At 52.5% G+C, this 23524-nt stretch overlaps 7 protein-coding genes across 7 annotated transcripts; 4 read left to right on the top strand and 3 right to left on the bottom strand.

Moving 5' to 3' along the window:
- Window positions 1-8110: 8110 nt before the first annotated feature.
- On the top strand, window positions 8111-9104 carry T069G_06769 (dienelactone hydrolase family domain-containing protein; the record flags this gene model as incomplete). The annotated part of the gene is made up of 4 exons (XM_056173979.1): window positions 8111-8228; window positions 8325-8496; window positions 8554-8701; window positions 8775-9104. The coding sequence occupies 4 exons, from the start codon at window positions 8111-8113 to the stop codon at window positions 9102-9104; spliced, it is 768 nt and encodes a 255-aa protein (XP_056027558.1).
- A 777-nt stretch (window positions 9105-9881) lies between these two features.
- T069G_06768 (4'-phosphopantetheinyl transferase superfamily domain-containing protein) lies at window positions 9882-10858 on the top strand (the record flags this gene model as incomplete). Its single annotated transcript, XM_056173978.1, has 2 exons — window positions 9882-9968; window positions 10058-10858. The coding sequence occupies 2 exons, from the start codon at window positions 9882-9884 to the stop codon at window positions 10856-10858; spliced, it is 888 nt and encodes a 295-aa protein (XP_056027557.1).
- A 341-nt stretch (window positions 10859-11199) lies between these two features.
- Window positions 11200-13006, bottom strand: T069G_06767 (signal peptide peptidase domain-containing protein; the record flags this gene model as incomplete). The annotated part of the gene is made up of 4 exons (XM_056173977.1): window positions 11200-11243; window positions 11301-11747; window positions 11796-12028; window positions 12087-13006. 4 exons carry the CDS (start codon window positions 13004-13006, stop codon window positions 11200-11202), a joined length of 1644 nt encoding a protein of 547 aa, XP_056027556.1.
- A 558-nt stretch (window positions 13007-13564) lies between these two features.
- T069G_06766 (cyclophilin type peptidyl-prolyl cis-trans isomerase/CLD domain-containing protein) lies at window positions 13565-14148 on the top strand (the record flags this gene model as incomplete). The annotated part of the gene is made up of 2 exons (XM_056173976.1): window positions 13565-13597; window positions 13693-14148. The coding sequence occupies 2 exons, from the start codon at window positions 13565-13567 to the stop codon at window positions 14146-14148; spliced, it is 489 nt and encodes a 162-aa protein (XP_056027555.1).
- A 761-nt stretch (window positions 14149-14909) lies between these two features.
- T069G_06765 (uncharacterized protein) lies at window positions 14910-16225 on the bottom strand (the record flags this gene model as incomplete). The annotated part of the gene is made up of 2 exons (XM_056173975.1): window positions 14910-15935; window positions 16157-16225. 2 exons carry the CDS (start codon window positions 16223-16225, stop codon window positions 14910-14912), a joined length of 1095 nt encoding a protein of 364 aa, XP_056027554.1.
- Window positions 16226-17793: 1568 nt separating this feature from the next.
- On the top strand, window positions 17794-18930 carry T069G_06764 (uncharacterized protein; the record flags this gene model as incomplete). The annotated part of the gene is made up of 1 exon (XM_056173974.1): window positions 17794-18930. One exon carries the CDS (start codon window positions 17794-17796, stop codon window positions 18928-18930), a length of 1137 nt encoding a protein of 378 aa, XP_056027553.1.
- Window positions 18931-19351: 421 nt separating this feature from the next.
- On the bottom strand, window positions 19352-21278 carry T069G_06763 (hexokinase domain-containing protein; the record flags this gene model as incomplete). The annotated part of the gene is made up of 4 exons (XM_056173973.1): window positions 19352-19452; window positions 19567-20947; window positions 21028-21107; window positions 21182-21278. The coding sequence occupies 4 exons, from the start codon at window positions 21276-21278 to the stop codon at window positions 19352-19354; spliced, it is 1659 nt and encodes a 552-aa protein (XP_056027552.1).
- Window positions 21279-23524: the final 2246 nt, after the last annotated feature.

Below are 23524 nucleotides of genomic sequence, written 5' to 3'. Positions count from 1 at the left end.
TGTGCGGTACCAGTGCATGTACGGAGCACCACTGATACAGGGTGTACCTTGCCTACACAGCAAATTGATCTGGAATTGGATGGAGTGGTGTTGTCTAGGTTGTCTCATGGCAGCTTGAAGCTCTCATACGCCATCCTTGGAAGTGCCCTGGCCTGCAAGATGAAGCGTCCACTCCCTTGTATAAGTTAGTGGTGGTTGAGCTCAGCACCTCCACGCACCGGTAGCCGCGAATCAAATCACCACAAACTCCCTAGTACCTGTCGAGTACTTTAGGCCCTGATGCTAGCAACTGCTAGTGGGCTGCTCGTCCATCGTCCTGTCGGTAGCGTTGCTCCTCGACATGGAAACCGAGATCGCATCGTGGCCATTCGCGGTGCCCATTGGCCAGTTGATGTTAGCCAGCAGCTTCACTACAGTGTCCCAGCTGGGTAATTCGCGAGCCTGGTGGGGCTGGTATCGTGCAGGTACCGCCAAAGGTAGCTTGGCACTGCCTGTGCACGCTCAGCCAATCTAGGATACATGCGGGTACATTCGCACCCAGACCACGGGCCAAGAAGGTACGATGCTGTACAGCACTCGTACCTACCCTCGCCTTCAGTTCGATATCCAGATATGATGTGATAAGATATCAATACGAGCGATAGGCAAGTCCATCCGCCGTCACATCACATCTCCTCTCCTCTCCTCCATCTCCTCTGCATTCCTCCATGCCACCATCACGAGCTACAAATACAAAGTACTACGAGGTAAGCATCAAATCTCCCGTCCTCACTTCTCCTCCTCTCCTCTCCTCTCCCCCGCTAACGTTGCCCCTCCCTCTGGCCGGTTCTCGTCTCGACCCTTGCCTCACACCCCTTGTTCGAGTTGCGGGTGCTCCCAGCCCAGCTCAGCACCTCTCTCTATTTGACGTACATGCAGCACCATGTTCGACGGGTGGCACAGGAGCTGTCCCGGCAGGCGGATGGTAGAAGCCATCGCATCGTGGCGTGCATGAACAAGACGACAGGCATCATCACGCAGCGCAAGTACGTACGAGTAAGACCTCAGACACACTCCCATACACTTGTGTGTGAACCACCTCCGACAGTGCAGCTGCTACTGTTACTGCACTCCGTACGGAGCAGAGAGCATCAATGCCGTGCAAGTTGGTACAGTACGGTACGCACAGGTAAGACTTGTGCTTGGCCAGCATCATGCGTCACGTTGCCAGAGACCAGCTCCCTTGCCTGGCCCTTGATACCAGGTTCCTGGACCGGTGCTGCCAATGGCAAAGCCGGTCCATGTCTGAATCGCTCCACGTCCTTGTCATCTGTCTCCAGGCCCGCACCCCTGACCCTGCCTTATCCTGCCCTGCATTCCCTTGGATAGCTTTCTTTTTCTTTGCTGCTCCACCCAGCGCGCCTCTGCTGTCTGTCTGTCTCCGTCTCTGAAGCTCAAGAGCCGCCGCACGGCGCCGCTGCCCGCACACCCCCCCGGGCCACAGTACAGTACATCCATTACTTGTACTTGTTGCCAGTAGAGCCACCCCAGACGGACGAGGCACAGGTAGTGGTACTGCCAGGTACAAGGCCTGGCCGCCTTCAAGCGCCGTCGTGCTCGGTAGCGAGCAATGAGATGAGGGCATCGTCTCACAGCCGATATGACATGTCTGCTCCCACACTGCGGTGCGCCAACCCGGCAATCCCACCCCCAACACGCACCTCGAGACATCGCCTTGCCTGCCTCCCGATCAACGGACGGATAGCCATGGCCGCTGCCCGCATTAGCCCGTCTGCTACTAACACGACTAACAATACACAAGGGCCTGGCCTGCTCTACCTCTGCCGCCGCCCCCCAGTCGCTTTTCTAGCGCCATCGACTTGTCACCACAACTTTGTTCCTGGAGAGCTTGCTTGCCGCTAGCACTCTGATACCAATCTGATTGCCCCCCGACCCGACCAGACCAGAAAACCATAATTCAATACATAAATGCCAATGAGCCCCCACACCGATCGATCAAACCAAGCCTCTCTCGATTCAATTGTCTTTGGAGCCGTCCGTCGGGCCCTTCCCCCCTAGCCAACCCCACGTTGAATCCTCTGGACATATAATACGCCTATCTGCCCGGCCCCAACACCACCATCGTCTCTCTCGCCAACTACCACTCTCATACCCTACCATTACTTGCCATTACTTCTACTCTGCCATCACATTGGACTAGCCATTCACTCGACAGGCTCTTGACATATATCTTTGCTTCTTCAGACACTCACCAGCCATGTGCCTCTCACACACTCTCCGTGGCATCCAAGCCCCCGTCTTCCCGCTTCTACCCGAACACCCAGTTCCTTCACAGCCTTCTGCTATGCCTAGCGGCATCATTATGCTGGGACCCAAGGTCAGAAAGTGTTCTTGCCTCTGACAGTCACTGCATCTATACTAACTTTGAGTAGGTCCCCGGCACAAGATGCCCAACCTGTGCCCTAGATGGCAAGGAGGTCTGGGTTATCCCGGGCCGATGCTGCGGCTATTGCGGTACCCCGTGTGACTGAGCATTATCCTTTATATGCGTGAGTTGAGCATATTCCGAGTATCCTAGAGCGAGCCTACTAACTCTCTTTTCCAGATCGTCAACTACAAAACAAACAAAAACACAAGAGTCACCTGCTTCAAGGAGACGGCGTTATTGGAATGGCAGAACACCACAGAATTTTTTCTCTCTCACTCTTTGATCGAGATTTACGCCTTCTCTACTTCACAATGGGCATATCGACAAACTCCTTTATGGGCACCCTTTTTTCAGCTTTTAAGGCACCTGGGTCCGTTGGGGCATTACGCCAAATCGAATCACGGACGAGGTGCAGCTAGCACGAGTGGACGCCACCTTTCCCCTCTTTCCTGCTCTCCTTCTCCCACTTTCCTTTGCAGTTGTTGCCTTTATATCGTTTCTTTCCTTTAAGACAAGAGAGAAAAAAGACGTCATGTGCGGACAGAACGGTCAGTACGGGTTTAGTTCCATGTTCAAAGGGCGGAGTCTGGAAGGCTATGGGAAAACACAAAATTCTGGGCTTTTTTTCTCCTTTCCTTTCTTGGTTTTCTTTTTCGTTTCCTTTTCCTTTTCCTTTTTTTTTTCGGACTGGGCAAATTATTTGGTACGAGCACCCCGGCTAGCGAAACCTTGTGCGTGGGTGCTCTGCCTGGGGAATCGGGCGCTTTCTTGATACCAGCATGTTTTATGTGTAAATTAGATGTAGCATGTACACTAATATTTGACGATCTTACGAGACCACTCTTGTCTTGCGATTCTTTTTTTCATTGTGCACCTTGTCTCGTGATGTGTTGGGCACAAGTATGTCAAACATAGAACCACTTGGACGCGCATGAGCCAATTGTCCGGTATAATTGCTCTTTGTATACAGGGGGAGCAAAATCATGACGCCGTTTCCAACAAGTAGGATGCGTTTCACAGACCGATGGTCGAATGCATCGATGCATGCGCAGAAAAAAAAAAATGCACTGACACCCCGTATGACGTGGGGGTTTGGGGGAAGAAGGAGGTGCTGCTGCCGCTTGTACTATGGAAGCCGTGCGAAGTTCCATGCGAGACATGGGCCTCTGGCGCCGGGTATTGAATGACGAATTTCCGGTCATGGAGCTAAAGCTGTCAAGGTGGCATGCTGCACGATGTAATTCGCCAAATGGGCCAGATGCAGCGTGCTCCTTCGGTATCACAGTAAGTAAGGTATGAGGGAGTGTACTTACTACTGTAGGGAGGTAGGTGAATAGGAGGTATGATGCTACCAAGCATTTAGTCAGACATGGAAAATGCTGACCTCTCACATATGGGCAGACTGAGCTGTGCAAAGGAAGCCCAGAAGAAAGGGGAAACGGCGCATCGTTTGCTCTTCTGATACTAGTGGTGCCGTCGGAATACACGGGTCTGAATTCCGCATCAAATGGCCCGGCTAATCTGTTGCTGGCGGCATTGCAGACTGGACCGACTCGAAACAGACGGCTGGCAAGATTCATGGGAAGATGACATTTGCGAGGGGGGTCCAGGCCCGGGGAGGACACTAAGTGGCCTTTTTTTTTACCGTGTGTCTAGAAACCACAAAGACCAAAGACCGACAGGTCATGTTCCCACCCCAGTCAGATTGACATGTCTTGCCTCTTCTAGGCCGCTATAGGTCGCCCAGGGGCGGCCATCTTGTGACCTCTTGACGGCTTTAAACTGCTGGCGCGCCGGAGACGTCTGATGTGTACAGTAATCACGACACTAACGATTCGTGAATGACAGGACCGGGCCATGAGCTGGGCGCGGTTTGGCGTTGAGGAGAGATGAGGCTGAGGGGGCACACCAGGACTGGCCTCAGCTCGTCGATGACGCTTTGTCTTGCCGCCGCCATGGCCCCTGCCGTTTCGCATCTGGTGTTTCCGGATCCCTGGGTCCTGGGAGCCCTTTTTGACGAGCAATCGAGGTTCCAACTGTACGGAGCAGCTGTAGGTGCGGCTGTATAAATTGCGTATGCAGATTGACTATGGCTAGCGCTTAGTTTTCCGACCAGCCGGGTCTCAGCTGAGCCGCTGACAGCACTGCCGGGCTGGATTAGCTTTGGTGATGGAACACTGTTACGTCTCCCGTGCTTGCGTGTGCCTCTGGGATATCGAGGCTGTTTGAGCCATGTGAAGCGGCCATCCCGTACGAGAGCGCCACCGCTACGGAAAAAGTTGATAGCAATTGTCTCAAAACATGACATCTTTGTCCCCGGGCGACTAATGACCGGCCAACCCCCCGCCTAACCCCGAGACAGCCTTGAGATACCCACCGGACAGGCAAGGCAATGAAATGAGGCGAACCTGCAGCAGCCGATCGCTTATGGGGAGAGATCGCATGTTGCTCTACCAATGACCTGCTCCAGCACCCACCCAATTGGGTATTACCGCTACGACTAGCAGCAGCAACAGCAGCAAAGTCTCCGAGACAGGCCACGGCGGGGCAGACGCACGCACTCCTCTTGCTGAATCCGCGGCGGTGACCGCTGTTTTGCAGATATCTCATGACGGATTGGGTGAATGTGGACAAGGGGAGACGCTCTGGGGAGGGGGCCAACGGGGAATGCAATGCAGGGACCACTGACCGCCAACAGGAGACCCAGTGGTGTGTCTGGTCAATGCTTTGGGTCGCCGCTGGCACCGACAGATAGTCTGGGTCACTGGACCGCACTAGCTGCAGGCCAATATGCCGACGAGATGGAAAATTACCAGCTAGCCGGGTCCCAAGTGCTGCGACAAGGCATGGGTGTTGGATGTAAGGGGGAAAGCTTGGACATCATGCAAAAGCTGGGTTGGGTGGTCTGTCTGGACGCTGTCCGAGGGCTCGATTTTGGTCCATTGGATTCGAGACGCTGCCTGTTTTCCTTTTTGTTAGTGACGGGTTGATTTACGAGATACTAGTTTCGGGCTTTGAGAGTGGGCTACCGTGAGCTATTCCCCGAAGTGAGATGGCGGCCACAGCCGTAGGTTCCAGAGCGTGTGGTGTATGAATATGAAATTGCTTGTAAAATTGTGGATTGTGCGTCCAGGAAAAGTCATTTTGGCATTTTTGATGCAGAGAAGCTCTCCTCTCTGAGATCTGATTCCCTCTGTCTGGCTGTCATTTCTCACGTGGCTACTCTCAATTAGTCAATGCAACTCGAGCAGGGGTGTGCTGGTGCAGTTGCTGCTTAACCAACTCTAGAGAGTGAATTTACCTGTCTATACGGAGTGCGTCTACATGGATCGGCAAACAAAAGGGAGAAGACAAGAACATGGGGCAATCGGGGAATGCATGGATCCCGGAGAATGAGGATTCGAATCTTAGTGGCCCGGAAAGTGTGCGTTGGCAAGGCGCTAATGACGAGTGAAAAAGGGATTAAGATTCGACAAAAGGGGTGAAAGCAAGTGATAGGTCGTAATCTCGTGGTGTAAAGTGAAGATCATGGTTGTCTTGTAGGGTTAATATGTATGGAGAGAAGAAGAAAGAGGGAGGAAAAGAGACAGAATGAGAGTTGAAAATGTTACGAGAAGGTTGGAAATCATCGAGTGAGTGGTGGGAAGGAGGAGCGGGGAGCTGCAATGCGCTCTTGCCACAAGTTGCAGATTCAATGCTCTGTAGGTGCCTCAGGCAGATTTAGTGCTCCGTTGAGACCGAAAATATTCGTAGAGCTTCATTATTTTCTTTTCAGCTTGATCTTTCGACAATATTCTACTACTTTGCTAATAAACTTTTTCATCTATTCGTCTTCATTCTGTTGGGCATATTACATCGATGTTTGCTTATCCAAATTGTAGGTATCCAGGGCCATGGGAGATATAATGCTTCCCTAGATCTCTACGATTTTAACGTAAATGGACGAGCCAGGAATTGGATCGATACATCTCTAATATGCTTGAAAGGCGCGGTGATACCCCAATTCACAGCGATGTCATTACATACGCCACCTCCCAATAGATGATAACAAAGAAGCCAGCAGCTCAGATTCTATCAAGTCGTATCCGGACAGCTTAGAATTTCTTGCAGTAGCTACATTACTCTGTAGCAGAGCAATTCAGGGAGCATATGTCACAATTAACCACGACACGATTACACAGAGGCCTTTATCCCTCCAAAACAGCACTGAACACGATCAAGGAAGCAAAGTTTGTCAAGAGACTGATGATATAGCGACTGTTGACTAACAGCTAATGCAGGACACATGAGAACGCTACAAGACTCCCCTGATCTTTGGCCAGAGAGATGGATAATACGGAGGTCAACGATCACATTGACTTTGACGTCGTGGATAGCGGACCTGATACGTGCCTTTTCCAAGAAGGATGACTAGACACTTTTCTCCTATACAACTCCAATCACAATGGACGATTTGCGGCCTTATAATCGTCTTGAAAGGGTACATGATACGACATCTTTAAGAAGATGACGCTGAGTTTGGCTTCTGCTTTGATGGTGAGATCCAGGCGACCTACGACGATCTACGACGACTCATTTCTGTCTCCGTCCACGCGACACTTGTCTCTTAAGGATCCAGAGCCAGAAACGCGACAATCACGTTGTGGTTAGCGCATGATGCTCCGATACGAAGGCTGTACATTTATATATTAAATGTAAAGTGCTACAGAGACTGGAGAATCGATCCGAGATGATGCCCTGCTTCCGATGCCATGGAGGTGACAAGGTGGTGAATAGGATGGACAACGAGTACTTTGACCGACGCTGAAACTTACGTTTGTCTATTGGAGTTATTTACGTTCTTGGATGTCAGCTTGGTTCTCATGAAGCTATTGGATGGGCTAGCTGAGAGAACGAACGACTGTGTGGGGTGAAGAGAATATCGGAAGCTTCTCTTGAGCCCATCCTTGGGAACCTCGCAGCGTATGTCATTTTTTCTCACAAATGGCAACATGGCATTAGATGAATGGCATTGGCAGACACTACTGCGGAGAGGTTTCTACGTCTTTGCCGTCTCTGTTCTCTGATGCTCAAGTTGCAATATCCTGACATCACCGGGCTAACAGTTAGCCCAAACCCCGCCCCCACCTCGACCTCGACCTCTAAGCTTCTCGTAAGCTCTGCGACAGCTCCAGCCTCCACTTGAGAACTTGACAAGGACCCATGAGAGCCCATTGACTTACAAATCGATTATGCAGGCACTATCCGAGTGCGTGTAGGAGCTTGAACTGCTTTGAAATACGTCAGCACTTGACTGACGTTGCCATGAGCCGTGGATGAAGCAATCGATGATTCGCGACGGTTGACAACACCCAACGACACCTCAACCAACGCCAGAATCAAGCACCCAGCATCTTTCCGGATATTGCAGCCCAACTACAGCACTTGCTTGTCCGGCCCGAACCGCGCAGTTTCATGAAGCATCTGCGTCGTCTCTCCTCTACGTCCACGTCTGCCACTGTCGCCGGTCCCCGCAGCAACCTCCACAGCAGCCCCTCCACGTTCATCCCATCCCACCCACAGCTCCAGACCTGCTGTCAGCTTCAACCTCTGCTTCATTCTCAACCCAAGCCTCAACACCATCGCCATCACCATCGCCATCACCATCGCCAATCCGCCGTAACCGCAGCCCAAACCCGCATCATGTCTACCATGCCCGCTTCCCACGGCCACAGCGCCGCCTGTTGCAACATTCCTCCTATCGTGTCCAAGGGATACCAGCCCAAGGGCTCGTATGAGGAAGTCGGCGGCTACAAGACTTGTATGTTTCCCATGATCACTATCCGATGCACATGACCACAGCCCTCCCAGTGAAGAGTCCTTGTCGCTGAGCTCATTTGCCTGTTGTGCTTTTTAGATGTCACTGGCCCCGCCGACGCTACCAAGGCCATCGTCGTCATCTACGACATCTTTGGCTACTTTGACCAGACTGTCCAGGGAGCCGACATCCTGGCCTATGGCGATGATCACCACAAGTACAAGGTGTTCATGCCCGACTGGTTTAGGGGCAAGCCGTGCCCTATCGAATAGTAAGTCACCTGAGCAGTTGCATTCTGACACATAACGACTGATCCGGCCTCTCCCAGTTACCCTCCCGATACCCCGGAGAAGCAGGAGGCCTTGGGCAAGTTCTTTGGCGAGTTTCCGCCTCCCAAGATTGCCGGCTATGTGCCCGAGTATGTGGAAGGTGTCAAGGCTCACAGCCCGGCTGTTTCCAAGCTGGCCTTGCTAGGGGTAAGTCTATCAACACCCTGCTTGTATCTGTCATGCTACTTGATACTGATGTTTTCTTGTTGCGAAATAAAAGTACTGCTGGGGCGGTAAAGTTGTTGCTCTCACAGTCAAAGCACCAACAAACGCCTTTGTTGCGGGAGCCTCAGCTCACCCAGCCATGGTCGACCCTGCCGATGCCGAAGGCCTCACTATCCCCTTTGCCCTGTTGGCGTCTGGAGATGAGACCCCAGAGGACGTTAAGAAGTTTGAGGAGAATCTCAAGGTGCCTCACCATGTCGAGACGTTTGCTGACCAGATCCACGGCTGGATGGCGGCGCGTTCTGACTTGGAAAACGCGCGGGTCAAGGCCGAGTATGAGAGAGGCTACAAGACGCTCTTGGAGTTTTTCGGCAAGCACGTGTAAAGGGAGAAGTGTAAAAGTTTGAATCATGTGTAGTGACTACTTGTAAGCAAAAGCAAACAAGAATGAGAGGAATGAATGAAACCGCTGCAGGAAGCTTCAATGCCACTATAAGTTAAAGGGGGTTACCCATCAGCGATGCCCCTTTCTGCCTCTTCATGCTGTCGGATAAAGGTGCTTGTATAAGAGACGAATACAATGACCAGGACTGCAACGGACGTGCCCGCTGTAGAAGCATACACTCAGTCGCCCATAACTGAGACCAACGGGTAATGAGATTCAAGCCATAAAGCATGATAAATCAAGGTTCAAGTAAACCAGGCACCAGATCAAAGCCACTTGCGTCAAAACCCCCAACAGAACGACACATAGAGAACAATGTATAAATTAGAACTAATCAAATACAAGTGAAAGCCATTATATACATTAACATACTCCGTACTTTGGAAAATATACGGCCAGTATCGGTAAGCAGAAGCCCGTGAATCTGCGGCTCTGCGGGCCGGAGCGGGGAAGCGGCAGCTAAGCAAGGTGATTGGCAGCGTTTCAAAGCTGAGGCCATCTCACTGCATCTTGTCGACTCTCTCATGATAAGGTAGGATTCAAATCTGACGTTGCACTCATAAAATTACGCATACCCAACATCGAGGCTAGCCGTATCTTCGTCTCTCTTCTGTCTAGATTTCTTCATATTCACTCTCATTTACTTCATTGAACTATATATAAACGTTTGAAAAGGGCAAAGTCGGGAACTGAGATATAGAACGAACGAAGCCCGCCATGGCTCATCCCAACGTCTTCCTCTGGGCTCTCGACACGCGCAGTCTCTGGCCCGAAGCCAGCAACACCAAGGATCTACCCAAATACGTACGTCTTTCATCTTCTCATTCCGCCTCGTTATCCTTACATAAACAAATCAATCACCCTCCCAGCTCATACTGACATACTGAATCCAGGCCCAGCGCGCCCTCGCCCTGCTCTCCCCAGAGGAACAAGCCGCCGTCCTCAAATACTACTTCGTCAAGGACGCAAAGCTCTCCCTCGCATCCGCCCTCCTCAAACGCCTCGCCATCTCCCGCTATTGCCGCGTCCCCTTCCGCTCCGCCACCGCCGTGCGCGACGCCCGCACAAAGCCCGTCTTCCTCCTCCCCTCAGGCGAAGAGCCGCTCCTCTTCAACGTCACCCACCAGCACGGCGTCGTCGTCCTCTTCGGCGCCTATCAACCCCCCGTGGGAGTCGCTATTGGTACTGATATTGTCTGCCCCGGCGAGCGCCGCGACCGCGATGTCAAGCACATCCAGACCCAGGGCTGGCCTTCCTTCATCGGCATGCACTCCGAGGTCCTCAGCCCGCTCGAGGTCAGTCGCATGCGCGGCCTGCCGTTCCCGTTGCACCAGCCCCAGAAGCTGCTCGACTACTTCTACGCAAACTGGTGTCTTCGCGAGGCCTACGTCAAGATGACGGGTGAAGCTCTCCTCGCTCCGTGGCTGCACGACCTGGAGATGCGCTACTTTGCGCCGCCGGGAGAAACGCCGCCTGAGGGAGCGGATAAGACGCTCGAGGTGTGGTTCAAGGGCGAAAAGCTGACGGATGTTGATGTGAAGTTGGACTGGGCGCTTGGAAACGAGTACATGATTAGCACGGTGGTGAGGAGGGGAGAGAAGGGAGAGAGGCTGGATGTTCCGGAGCCGCAGAGTTTGGATTTGGAGGAGACGCTGGAGAGTGCGGAGGGATTGTTGGAGGAGTTGGGCGAGTGAATTTCTGGGATGATTGGACATGCCATGTTTTATGAATTAAGATGGAATACAAAAGAGATGGGATAGATGAATGCATCATGACAAGAGATGGACAGGACAAGCGGGATTGCAATTGCTAAACAAGATGGTTACATCTACTAGATACGAAAGAAATCTTTATTATCTCTTCTTATTTCCATGCGACTGACTGATGTCTTCTCGATTTGTGTAAGTCTACATATACCTATCCGTTTAACAGATGCTTCCGTCATAAAGTAGACAGACACGATGTACCGTACCATTTTTTATTCGTTTATCTAATGCTATCTTTATATAACCATGACCCATTTTACCAGCATCCCTTACTCGTCATGATCTTTTTCCTCTGCTCCCTCAGATGGCGCCTCTAGTGAAAAGGAAAACACCTTGTGCCCTTTCCTGCCAGTCTGTCCCGCTGCCGTACTCTTCTCCTTACTCTTGTCCTTTTCCTTTTCGTCATCCTTCTTCTCTTCGTCTTTCTTCTTCTCGTCCTTGGTCGTGTCTACCACGCCGTCTTCCAGCTTGCCAATCGTCTTGATTGCCTTGCCGTCCCCGTCTAGGTCAACCACCACGTCTACTGTGTCTAGGCTTCCATCCTCAGTGTACATCCACAGTTCTTTAAACTCCCCCCGCACCAAACTTGTAAGCAGCAAAGACCCAAGCACTCCCGGCACTAGATATAGCAACGCTGGCTGTCCATGCTTAAAGATGAGCAGCATGGCCAACGTAACTAGCATTCCCAAAAAATATCCCACCATGGAGGCGTAAAAGTACGTCTTGGGGAACCTTGACGCGGCAACCTCAGCAGGGAGGGTTTGTGAACTAACAAGCCCAAAAGCTTGACGAGTCCAGATGCGTTCTCCCCAGTTTCCTTTAACATCGACATATGGGGTCTTAACCTCCCTGTGCTTCGTCTCACTTCGCGTGATCGATTCCCCAGAGCTGGAGTCCTTCTCGATAATCTTCAAGTCAGTGGATTCATATCTGATCTTCCGATAATAGTGGATCCATAGATCAAGTCGAAGTGCCCAGCCAATGACCATTCCAGGGATCACAATATCTCCGAGGCCAAGGATGCTCTTCCTAGATGCTGCCTCGTATGTGAGCTTGATTGGTACGTCAAGAGTCGTCGCCACAGTCACCATATAAGGACTACAAAAAGATTCGTTAGTCTATCGGTGTGCATAGACATTCGAGAAAAGCAACTCACGTATAGAACACCATGAAGATGTCATAGAAGAAGAGACCCCACAACACGAGCGATCCAGTGAGGAAATCCGTAGGCGAAAGAATCAGAAACGACCCGTAACACATGCCGTAGCCTAGCATATTGGACAGGAACGGCCACGAGGTCGCAAAGTACACAATCGCCGTTACCACAGCCATCAACAGTGCCATCATGTGCGCGAACTTGACGTGCGCTGTCTCTTTACCCATTCCATGCACAAACATCTCCAGCAGCCAGTGCCTCGTCAGGAGATCCCTCAGGTTCCAGGCCTTGTGCTGCAGCCACGCCACTGGCGTAAAGAATCCCAAGGCGCCAGGAAGCGGATTCGCCTTACCAGCGTCGAGGCTCTCAACTTCGTTGCCCGCGTCATCACAAACCGCAACGGTCCTTTTGGCCTGATCAACTCTTCGAAGCTTTCCGTCTCTCCCACGCCAGAAACGGGGGAACACAAACGATGTCAGCACTTGAATCCCATGTGCATAAAACGTCAGCAAGCTCGCCATGGACATGGTGGTCATGTACGAGCGAAGAATCTTGTTAATGATTGCTGGGTCCTGGAGCCACTGAATAAGGTAGTAAAGCCCAACCAAAACACAGGCAGCCATGATGGGAAACAGGATGGCGTCAGAGAGCTCCAGTCCCTGGCTGAACGTCTCATCGTCCTGCTTCCGGCGTTTCTTGTCCTTTGAGACAGCTGCAGATGGTGGACGGCGTAGAGAGCCATGCGCTCCGAGATAGATGATTCCCATGGCGCCGCTGACGAGCTTCAGCTCTAGCAGGAGGAAGCTCACATCTTGCAGGGTATCCAGTAGTGAAGTAGGAGAGGCGGCAGATGCTGTGGTGTTTAATGTGACGTTGAGGCTGTCCAAACCCTCCATTAGGGTGACGTTGGTGGCAGCCATCGTTTATGTGTCAGATGCAGCTACTGTATGAAGATCAGAAGGCTGGCTGCTGGAGATATTTCGTGGACATGCCCCAGCAGGCGAAACGTGGTCTGTTGACAAGGCTGCTTATGACGTTGGCTGCGACAGGCAGAACATTTCAGGTCCCAGATGGTGCGACACGATGAATCGATCTAGTCTGATGCAGTTGGGAAAAAAGTAAAAATTATGAGAAGGAATGGCTGTGAATCGTGCTAGCACGGAAATGAAAGAATGAGAAGCAAGAGCTCGAAATCTTGCCCTCTATAAAACATCAATAGATTCAGTAGAAGAGCACGTCCACCTAGACAGTCAGTCGTGAAAATACAGTGGGTTTCAGAAGAGACGCCACTAATCGGCCGTCGCTGCAGCGCCGAGACAAGGCAGCCAATAGCGCGCCACGATAGCGATAACACACCAAGCTCGCCAGCACCAAGCATCGCAGCCTCGTCCCGCAGTGACAACCAACATCTAATCCTCCATATCCCAATTCTCCAAATCCCACAATCAACGTCCCTGAAAAGGCCAATCTCGCCAATCATGACTACAAACGTCGTTCTAGAAACCTCAATGGTAAAACCACCCCTTCACAATCCCTCCTTACCTCAAACAATATTCCCAAACCACAGTCAAAAAAAAATTACAGCTACTAATTCTCGATTAAAAAGGGCACCATCACCCTCGAGCTCTACACGTCCCACGCCCCCAAAACCTGCAAGAACTTCGCCACCCTCGTCTCCCGCGGCTACTACGCATCCACAATCTTCCACCGCGTCATCCCCGACTTCATGGTCCAGGGCGGCGACCCCACGGGAACCGGCCGCGGCGGCTCCTCCATCTACGGCGACAAGTTCGAGGACGAGATCGACCCGAGCCTAAAGCACTCCGGCGCGGGCATCCTCAGCATGGCAAACGCCGGGCCCAACACCAACGGGTCGCAGTTCTTTATCACGCTTGCGCCGACGCCCTGGCTTGATGGGAAGCACACTATTTTTGGAAGGGTCAAGAGTGGGCTGGGGGTCGTGAAGAGGATGGGCATGGTGCCGACGGGGCCGGAGGATAGGCCGGTTGAGGAGGTGAAGATTTTCAAGGCGAGGGTGGTGGAGGATGAGGAGGAGCTTTGATTTTGTCAAGCGTTGAAGGGACTTTTGTTGAATATTTGATCGAGTTGGGAGTGTCTTATGGAAAAAAGACATGGATACGATAATGTGGATGCACTTGACGCGGCTTTTTACATATCCTATGTGTATTCAGGCGTCTTTGTATATAGCTTGCGGATTGGCATAGATGGCACGGCATGGCGTTTCGTTATTCTTACTATTATACTTATTGGGAGAGTTAATCGCCCTTTTTTCGTCGACCACGCGTCAAGAGCAAAACAAGGTGACAATTGCGTAATATCAAGAGCATTTCATACAACAGTAGACGGCACAATGGAGCTGAATAATAAAAATAAGAAGAAATGTCCTTGCTTTATACATATAGATTTCATTAACCTAAAGCAAAAGAATGAATAAAAGTCAAGATGCAAAGATTCGTTTTCCACCCAACGCCAAATTCCCGTTTTCCTCGGGATGCTGGTTGTATCATCGTCTTTATGTAAAAGCCAGTCAGCCAGCCCAATAGCCAACCTGCCCCAGAGCTGCAAAATAAAAGAAAAGCAACTGCAAAGCAAGCAGCCCTGGGGGTTCATTTTCCCTTTTTCGTTCTCCTCTCTTGTATCTCTGAAAGAAAAGAAAGAAATAGTAGTAGTACAGTATCCATGGATATCAAAACTCCAAAGGCCCTCTGCTTCGAGTCTATCCCGTATCCAATAGCCAGTAGTAGTAGTCACGCAGAGCAGACGCGTGGATGTTTTCCAGATTTGCTTAATGCTCTTTTCTCCTTAATGGCGAGGTGGTGAAGAGAGCGTTCCCGACGACTCAGACTCGCCATCAATATCTCGACCGTTCTTCGACATGGGCGAGCTCATGGCCGGCTTGGTCACCTTGAGTTTCTTAATCGGGCTCTCGTTCTTGGACTTGATCTTATTCAGCACCTTGGGCGAAGGCACGTCGTATTCAGCCTTTTGTTCCTGGCTCAACGAGCTGCTCTTGATCTTGTCTTTCTTCAAAGAGGGTTTCGTCTTAATAATGACCTTCTTCGTCTGGATGTGCTTAATCTTCTTCTTCTTGTGACTGGTTTCCGAGTCGTCGTCGTCGTCGCTCACGTCTCGCTTCCTAGGGCTCTGTGCCCGAGATGTCGGCGTAGGAGTAGCCTTCTGAGAAGGAGGAGGCGTCGGCTCGTTCTGGGAACCGCTGCCATTCATCCTCTGAGCGGCTGCTCGGCTGGCGTTACGGCCACTGTTGCCAATGCAGGAGCCCATGTGATTATTCAGCCGTGTAACCAGGATGCATCTCTTGCACTTGCTGCAGGTGGCAGAAGGGAACGAGAGAACATTGGGAGGCCGCTGCTCGGGGGCATCCGATCCGTCCTTCTTGTCCATATCCTTCTTCTTCTTGCCCCTTCCTGGGCCTGGTCCAACCCAGCTCTGGCCGTAGATGTCGCACCCAGGCTTCTCGATGAAGGGGTGTTTCTTGCAGTAGACAATCGTAGGGTCGGGCTTTCGGGCGCCTTTGCCATCAGTTGGATAGAGCAGTCGCGGCAGATGGCATCGGGGACACAGGATATCCGCGGTTGTCTTGAGAGGGTTGCCCTTGAGGAGTACCTTGCCGTCCTCGTAGATGGCAGCATCGGTTTCGATTCGCACGTCGGGAGCTGAGTCGGGAGTCGAGCTCTCTGAGGCGTCCGAGGCCAGCTTCTCCACCCGAATGGCAGCGGTTGTCGCCCTCGCCGTCTTCTCCTCTCGATGCGTCTTCATCAACAGGTCCGACACGATGTTGTATAGCATGTCATCGAGCACCGAATGCGCCTATAGCGACGGGACAGGGAATTGTCAGCAGCCGCATCTCGCCGAAGAGAGCACTTCAAGACTGATTGGCGATGCACGCATGCAGCAGACTGGTCCTCGCCCACAACAGACGAGGCAGCGGTAAATCGCAACACCAGCGTCTAGGCTCTAGGCCCAGCCTAAGTGGTGTCTTGCAGGCCAAGGGTGGGAAGATGGGAATTGCATCAGTGTCGACGACTTACCAGTTTATCCATGCTGCCAGCATCATCCCGGGCACGGATGATGCCCGCCCGACCCGAGGCTGAATTCATGATGTGCCGCAGTAAGCCCTGGATAGGGAAGGAAGGGGTTTAAAAAAAAAAAATAAGGATCCAAGAGCTGAGGTGTGTGTGTGTGTGAGTGTTCGGCTCTGTGCAACTTGGCGTCGTGTGATGGATGACCGAGCAATGCCGGGCGGAAAAGGCGGTCCCGGTTCTCGCCCCCGGTTGATCTGACGGAAAGGCTAAACAGAGGCAAATAGAAGGATGGATGATGGCTCAAGTTTGGAATCCAAACGCTGCTAGCATCAAAAGTACTTGGTAGTGGTGCGCCGCCTGCGGTTCTTTCGTCACTTTGCACTAAGCATTCCGCTGAGTAACTCTGGGGGGGTTGGGCTGGGGTGAGCGAGAAGTGATTGAAGGGCGATCTTTTTTTTTGTATGTGCTGTGTGTTTTCTCTCCAAGCGCTGATTTCTCCCGAGCGACGGAAATGAAATAAAGCGATGGTTGGGAATTTGATGTCCGCTCTCGTCACGCTCCTCTCGTCTTGGCGACTTGGCTCTAATTGCAGTGGCTACTGTACGAGTACCGCAGAGGGAGATGAGAAGCGATGCTCTGCTGGCGCAGGGCCGTGGGAAAAAAGGTGGATTAGAAACAGAATGGAGTGTAAAAAGGCGATTGAGTGCAGAATCGGAGTTTTGGGTTTAGGAATCAATGCACCCCCAGCTGCCTTGCCTGCTGACTGACTCTTCAGTGGCTGCTGTGAGTGTGAGTGCATGTGCTCGTGCTGTGCGCAAAGTGATGCCGGCATGCCGCTAAGGCGCCTGTTGGTGCTCCGTAATTGCGGGATCCCCCCCGTGTCATTTTAGGCTTTTAGGGGACAAGATGGGCTTGCGTGCAGCTCTCCAGCGGCTGGTTACCGCTGAGTTACAGCGCGCACAGGCCCCTACAGTTCGGCTGTACCTAACTCAGTACCTGGTGGCACTCCGTACTCCGAACATCCATGGATCTCCGTGCCTGATGATACTACTTTCCAGCCATCCCTTACATACATGTACAGCAACGAACATCCGCGATGAGACGCCCCAATCCGGCGCCCAGAACTGCACATGTACATGTAGATTTCCCAGATTGCAGATTGCATCCCCCCTGACTAGCCATGCGATGCGCGCCCAGCATCCCGCCCACGTCCCCTGACCCAGCGGAACATTTGCAGCCTTATCGCTGATAAGCACCCGCTGGCCAAAAAATGGCCCTTCCGGCGAGCGCCGTTTGCAAGCGGCCACTTGAACTCAATCCCGTAGTAGATCCGCCAGCCAAAAAGATAGCACCCCCTGAACGAACGCGCGCGAGACAACCTAAACTGAACCCAGAAAAAAAAAGAGACCAAAGCCAATCGTAAACCTTCACATCCGTTCTACACTTCTATCTTCGTATTTACAATTTTGCGGCACTTCTCCGGAGAACGTGGCTCCCTTGCCTTTTGATTCAACTACACTCTTTACTGACTCGTTTTTATATCTGGCGGCTTCGTTCTCCAGCTTTCTTTCTTCCTGCATTTACATCTTTTTCAAATTTATTACTACGCGGCCCTGTCTATTCTCGGCCTATCTTTGTTCATCATGTCACTCCCTACCACCGCCGGCAAGCCCTCGCAAACGTCCATCCGATCCTTCTTCCAAGCCAAACCACCACAATACGCTCCGCCGCCTTCAAGCAAAAGCAACGGCTCATCCATCCCCCTCGCGCCAGTATCTCCTCCATCTCAATCGCAATCTCAATCCCAACTCTCCGAGTCCGCCCCGCCTCCGGATTCTACATCCCCACACTCCGCCGCCGCGCCGCCATCGCGATCCTCAGATCGAAACCAAGAAGCTCAAGAACACAACAATCATCAAGCCTCCTCAAGTCACCCCCGACTTCCCCTCGAAGCCTCCATCCGCCCCATCACCTCCGCCGACGTCAACGCCCTCCGCCGCCTCAACGCCCTGCTGCTCCCCGTCAGCTACCCCGAGACCTTCTACAACCGCGCCGCCGACCCCGTCACAGGCCGCTTCTCGCGCGTCATCTGCTGGGCGCACCAGGGCGACGAACCTAAACCTGTCGGGGGCATCGTCTGCCGCGTCGAGCCAGACGTCGACGTGCGTGCCGCCGGCTCCCAGACCGCCCAGAACATCTACATCCAATCACTATGCCTGCTGTCGCCATACCGCTCCCTAGGCCTCATCGCCGCCGCCCTTGACGACATCATCGCCGCTGCCGTCACTGACCCGACCCTCGATGTCCGAACCGTCACAGCCCATGTCTGGACCGAGAACGAAGAAGGCCTGCACTGGTACGAGGCGCGCGGCTTCCAGAAGCAAGAACCCGCCATCAGGGGCTACTACATCAAGCTGCGCCCCGACTCGGCCTGGCTCGTGTCCAAACCCGTCAGCGCCTCCGTCCTCAGCTCTCTCCCCTCCTCGGCGCCCCCGCTGTCTCGCCCCGATATATCCAGCACCACCGCGGCCGTGCTGAGCCTGCCGCCCATGGCGAACCAGCCCCCCGTCAGGCCACCTGCCAGAGTAGCATCCGGCAAGTCGTTCCAGAACCAGCGGCCCGAGACGGAGTGGAATGATCTCCCTGCAGACATGGCGCCGTCTCTCCTTGGCCCGCCGAAGAACGGCAGCGAGCCGGGATCCGGCGCGAGCTCGAGGAGCAGCTCCACCGTAAGAAGGAAGAAGGATAGATCATACCCAGCTGCGGCATTTGGACAGTAAAGCGTATCATACATGATAGAAAGAGAAGAAACAAAACCAGAAAGAAGAAGAAGAAACAAAAGGAAAATTGGAAAAATAGACATCAATCTTTAAAAGAATCTTTAATGACTATCGTAGAATCTTTAATTACAACTAGCTACTACAGTATCCATCCCTTCCTTCATATTCATATATAGAACATCGTCCAGTCGACGAAAGCCAAGACAAGCTTTAAATCCAAAGACAAAAAGACCTGCTCTCTCCATATCATGCATGACATCGTACAAAATCGTCCCAACAGGAATCTTGATATACAGAAAACTTTTTGTGTCCCCAAGTGCAAAAGACGCCTCCTTTGGATATTCCCCTGAAAGATTGAAAAAGACCCAAATCATGAAACAACCGAAATGACAACACCAGCTCTCAACACCGGTTTCTCCTCTTAATTCCTGCTGTATCTGCTGTACAAAAATGCGGCAAGCGCACCAACTCCAACGCCGGCGGCAACCAAGACTGGGAAGGACAACAATGATGATTCTTCGACTGTAAAATAAATGTTAGCTAAAATACAAGAAACTAGATGAGGGGAGGGGATGCAAAGAAGGGAGAATGCAAAGAGGACGAAAGATGGTTAAATCTCTCGAGAAGGTCACATACCAGGAGACTCGAAAGGCTGAGAAAGGCGGCGCTTGATATCTCGTCGTAGGTCAGCAAGGAAGTCTCCAGGCTTCTCCATCTTCTGCGCCATCAGAGCGATCAAAGCGGCACCAACACCGCTGCCGTCCTTGGCAATACCGATGCGGATCTTGTCTGCGCCGCTGGGGCCAATGCCGTCAATGGCGCGCAAGGCCTCGTAGATCATGTCCCGGAAGAAGGGGTAGTGCTCTACCAAGCTGCCGTCCACGCCAATGTCGACAATCTCTTCAGCGGGGTCGTTCAGCTTTCCTGACTGGAGAACAATGGCGCCAATGGCGACAGCTGAGAGCCTAGCAGCTCTGCGGACAACAGCGCCGGCGACAGCCTTGAATGCCTGAGCATCCTCCAGTGAGGGAGTGTAAACCTGAAGTGTGTTCTCCAGTTCTTGTCGAATGGCCACCAGCTCTGGGGTGTTGTCGGCAGCAGCCACGGACAGGACGGCAGTGTCGAGTCCCCACTGGAACAGGAGGCCAGACTTGGGGCTAAGGTTCGTTGTCGTCGACCAGTCATTGGTGCTGGAGTTTGTGTCGCGGAAAAGGGACGTCTCGTCATCCTTCATCATGTCGGCAACCGCTAGTCGCACAATCTCACCCAGGAACATGCCGGATACACGCTTTTCGTACATCTGGATGCCGGGGTTAACACTGTCTCGATCTAGCGCGGTATCCCAAACGGTGGTAGGGAGAACATTGAGTTGGTTGTCGAATGAACCCCACTCAGTGTTGATGACCATTTCACCAGTTGAGGCATCGTACTCGCCCTTGATGGGCTTGGTAATGTTTGAGGTCTTCTCGATGTAGGCGCCGTTTGTTCCAGTGCCAAAGATGGCGCCGAGAAGAGAACGGTGCTTTCCTGTGGATGTGTACGAACGAGCCATGAGGGTTCCTACGGTATCATTGACCAAAGCAGCGACCTTGACGGGGAGGTGAAGTCGGTCAATCTCATCTTGGAGAAGCTTGCAGACATCCTTGCCAATTGCGTCCGGAATGTCGAAACCCTTGGTCCACCGGATGAGATTGCCCTTGTTGATACCGAGCTGTTGTACGGGGAAGCTAAATGTGAAGCCGAGGCGGAAAATCTGCTCGTCGTGGTAGCCCTCAGGGAAGCTAGTCGTGTTGCGACGGGAGGTGGCGCTCTCAAAGTGCTCTCTGTGGTGCTCTCGGAGGAAGAGCTCAATTTGTTTAGCCAAGAAAGCAAAAAGATCTCTCGCCGTCTTGGCCACCATAAGGTTCTTGGGAATAGCGACTTTGTTGTAAGTCAGGTTAAAGGTGCTGTCGCCGTTCAATGTAACGGAGCAAACGCGAAAGTTGGTGCCGCCCAAGTCAACAGCTAGGTAAATGCCCTGCAAAAATAAAAATAAAAAATCAATTGGTCAGTTGTGCCGTCCGTCAGCGAACTTCTAGAGTTACGGGGACAACTCACTCGCTCTGTGCCGTCTGGTACAGCAGTTACGTAGGAGGGAATCTGACTGAGACTGGTTCCATCTGCTTTTAATCCCTCGCCTGCAATGACGTTAGTAGTGAGCTCACACATGAGCGGCGACCAATGCGCCCGAGGGAATTGGCGCTGAGCTTACTGGTCTGCTTCAAATATTCTTGGACATGGCGATTGAGGTCCTCGTCCGAAAACTCGAACTCGGACACAACCCTGCTGGTGTGCTCTGCTAGGCCCATTGTGAGGACTCGCGACGTTGGGGGTGAGAATGCGAAAGGTGGTAGCGGACAGATGAGCTCGTCGTGGACAGTGAGTTGTGAGGTCAAGGAAGAGAGAGGCCACAAAACTCTGGGATGGAGATGAAGGAGGGAGAGAAGTTGGCAGGCCCACGGGAGCTGAAGAATGGCAGTTTGTATGTTGGCGTCATGGAGCGCGAGCTGGGCAAGCTAGTTGTTATAAACATTAGCGAACCGGCCACAATCGTCAGTGCCTTATACTTTTCGCGTGATTCCGTGGATGCGCATTTACGCAGCGAGCATGGATAGCACAGGGATTAGCCCCAACTCTGGGGACGGCGCGGGGCGTTTGGCCGAGAGCTCCATGCTTAGCGTAGCCTACCATTGAGTGTCTCCCGCATGTGTAGAGTTCGGCCGGCGAATCAAGGCGAACACAGGACAAGCCTCTCCACTCGTCACACGCCGGCGGGCTTGTGGGAGGCTTGTGGGAAGCTCACGGCCACCGGAATATCCGTCCTGCTGGACAAAGCTCTGGAATGTTCCTGTTCCCCAACGAGGCGGCATCCACTGAGGAGTAGGCTGTTACGTAGAGACGGGGCAAGAGATGGAGTAACGCGGGCAATGGGGTTTTCCAGAACAGGTCCCCTGAGACGCCGGGAAACGAAGCAGAGGAACTATGACGAAGGGGATGCTCGCTCACCGTGGACAGTACAAACAGTACGAGTATGGGCAGCAGCCACACTCGATGGGCGACGGACAGTGTCGACTTCGGCCGTTCGTCTTTTCCTGGTACCACCCTGTCGCCGTGGCCGTCGCGCCACACGGCGCCGAGGCCTCGAACCTTGTCCTCGTGGCACGCCGTTTTGACGTTTTTATCGTGTGCTAGCGAAGCAATTAAGCATTTTGGACCCCAATCCCGCCAAGCTTCTCCAATTCGTGCCATTACTCACAGTACATGCTCCCACTTACACCCTCACGATCCTCCTGGCACGAGGTACTCGGACAGTTGGGCGTGGAGAGACAATGGCCATGGAGCCACCCGCATACGCAGCTGCGGAGCGAATGTGGCCCAAGCTGGAGACTCTGAAGAAAAGGGCCGTATACCGCGTATGTACTCCGTCCTGCGTACGAGAAGTCTCGTGGTAGAGAGAAAAGCGCGCGATTTTTGGCTTAGTTGGGCTGGGCGACTCAGCGTTCCTCCAGTGGCGTTCATCAAGTGGTACTGCGGACTTAGCCCCTGTATCGTTTAATTTCCCCCCAAATGGCCCGAAGATGCAGGATGCAGGCACAGAGTGCCACTCCAACGCCAGACAACCACCGTCTCCTGGGTCCTGCCGGTGATGACGGGCGATCACGACGCTGCAATGACACGGCCAGATGCAAAGTTTCGCCGAATAGCCTTGCTGCTGACCCGGGAACCGCAGAAAACTCTCGATCCGTAATGCTAGCGTCAGGTGCGCATAATGGTATATGGCGCAAACCAAAAACAGGCAGTGTTGACAAAATATTGAGCCTGTCCGACTTCGCAGAGGAGGCTTGGTTGAAGGTTCGATAAGTAGGGGTGGTCCAGAAAGATAGAGCTGCAAGTACTCCGTAAGAAAAGACTCAATTTGTGCCGCGTCGATAACAATGCTTTCGAGAGGAGAGATAAGACACCCAGAGAGTCAAAAATTCCGGCAGATACTCCGACGTCAATTGTGTTTGGTTTCGCTTAGATAAGGGGTCTCGTCGATTCAATCTCACAACACACGAAAAAAAAAGGCCTACTCGACTCACAGAATCGCAAACGAGAGAAGGAGCTTCAGTGGCACGAACCAAGAGCTGTCCTACTTGGGGGCCTTATATCATCCGCGAATGCAGAGAAAGATGGGGAACTCTCCTCCCTCGAAAGCGAGCAATCAACTATTGGCGCGGGGAAGCTGGTCTGTTCAACAAAGCGACTGGTCTCTAGGTCTTTAAAAAGGCGGTATTCCATAGTAATATCCCCTTGATCACCCACTTTAGCCTAACCCGGAGAACTTTTTTCCTTATACATGCCGTGTGGATAACTGGCCCATCGATTCAGACTTTTTCGAGTAGAGTCTGGACGGCATCGAGCAGCCGCCATTACACGTCGTCGTACAGAAACAATTGTACAGGCTGTAAGAAAATGGACCAGTGCTAGGCCAGATCGCAGCAATGTGGACAAGTGGACCGACCACCTTGCATAGCTGAAGCAAGAGAGGCCAGATGTCAAACCGCCCTACCCT

This window comes from Trichoderma breve, chromosome 4, assembly GCF_028502605.1.
Source record: "Trichoderma breve strain T069 chromosome 4, whole genome shotgun sequence".
Classification (NCBI taxonomy): Eukaryota; Fungi; Ascomycota; class Sordariomycetes; order Hypocreales; family Hypocreaceae; genus Trichoderma; species Trichoderma breve.
This window is presented reverse-complemented; position numbering and strand designations above follow the sequence as displayed.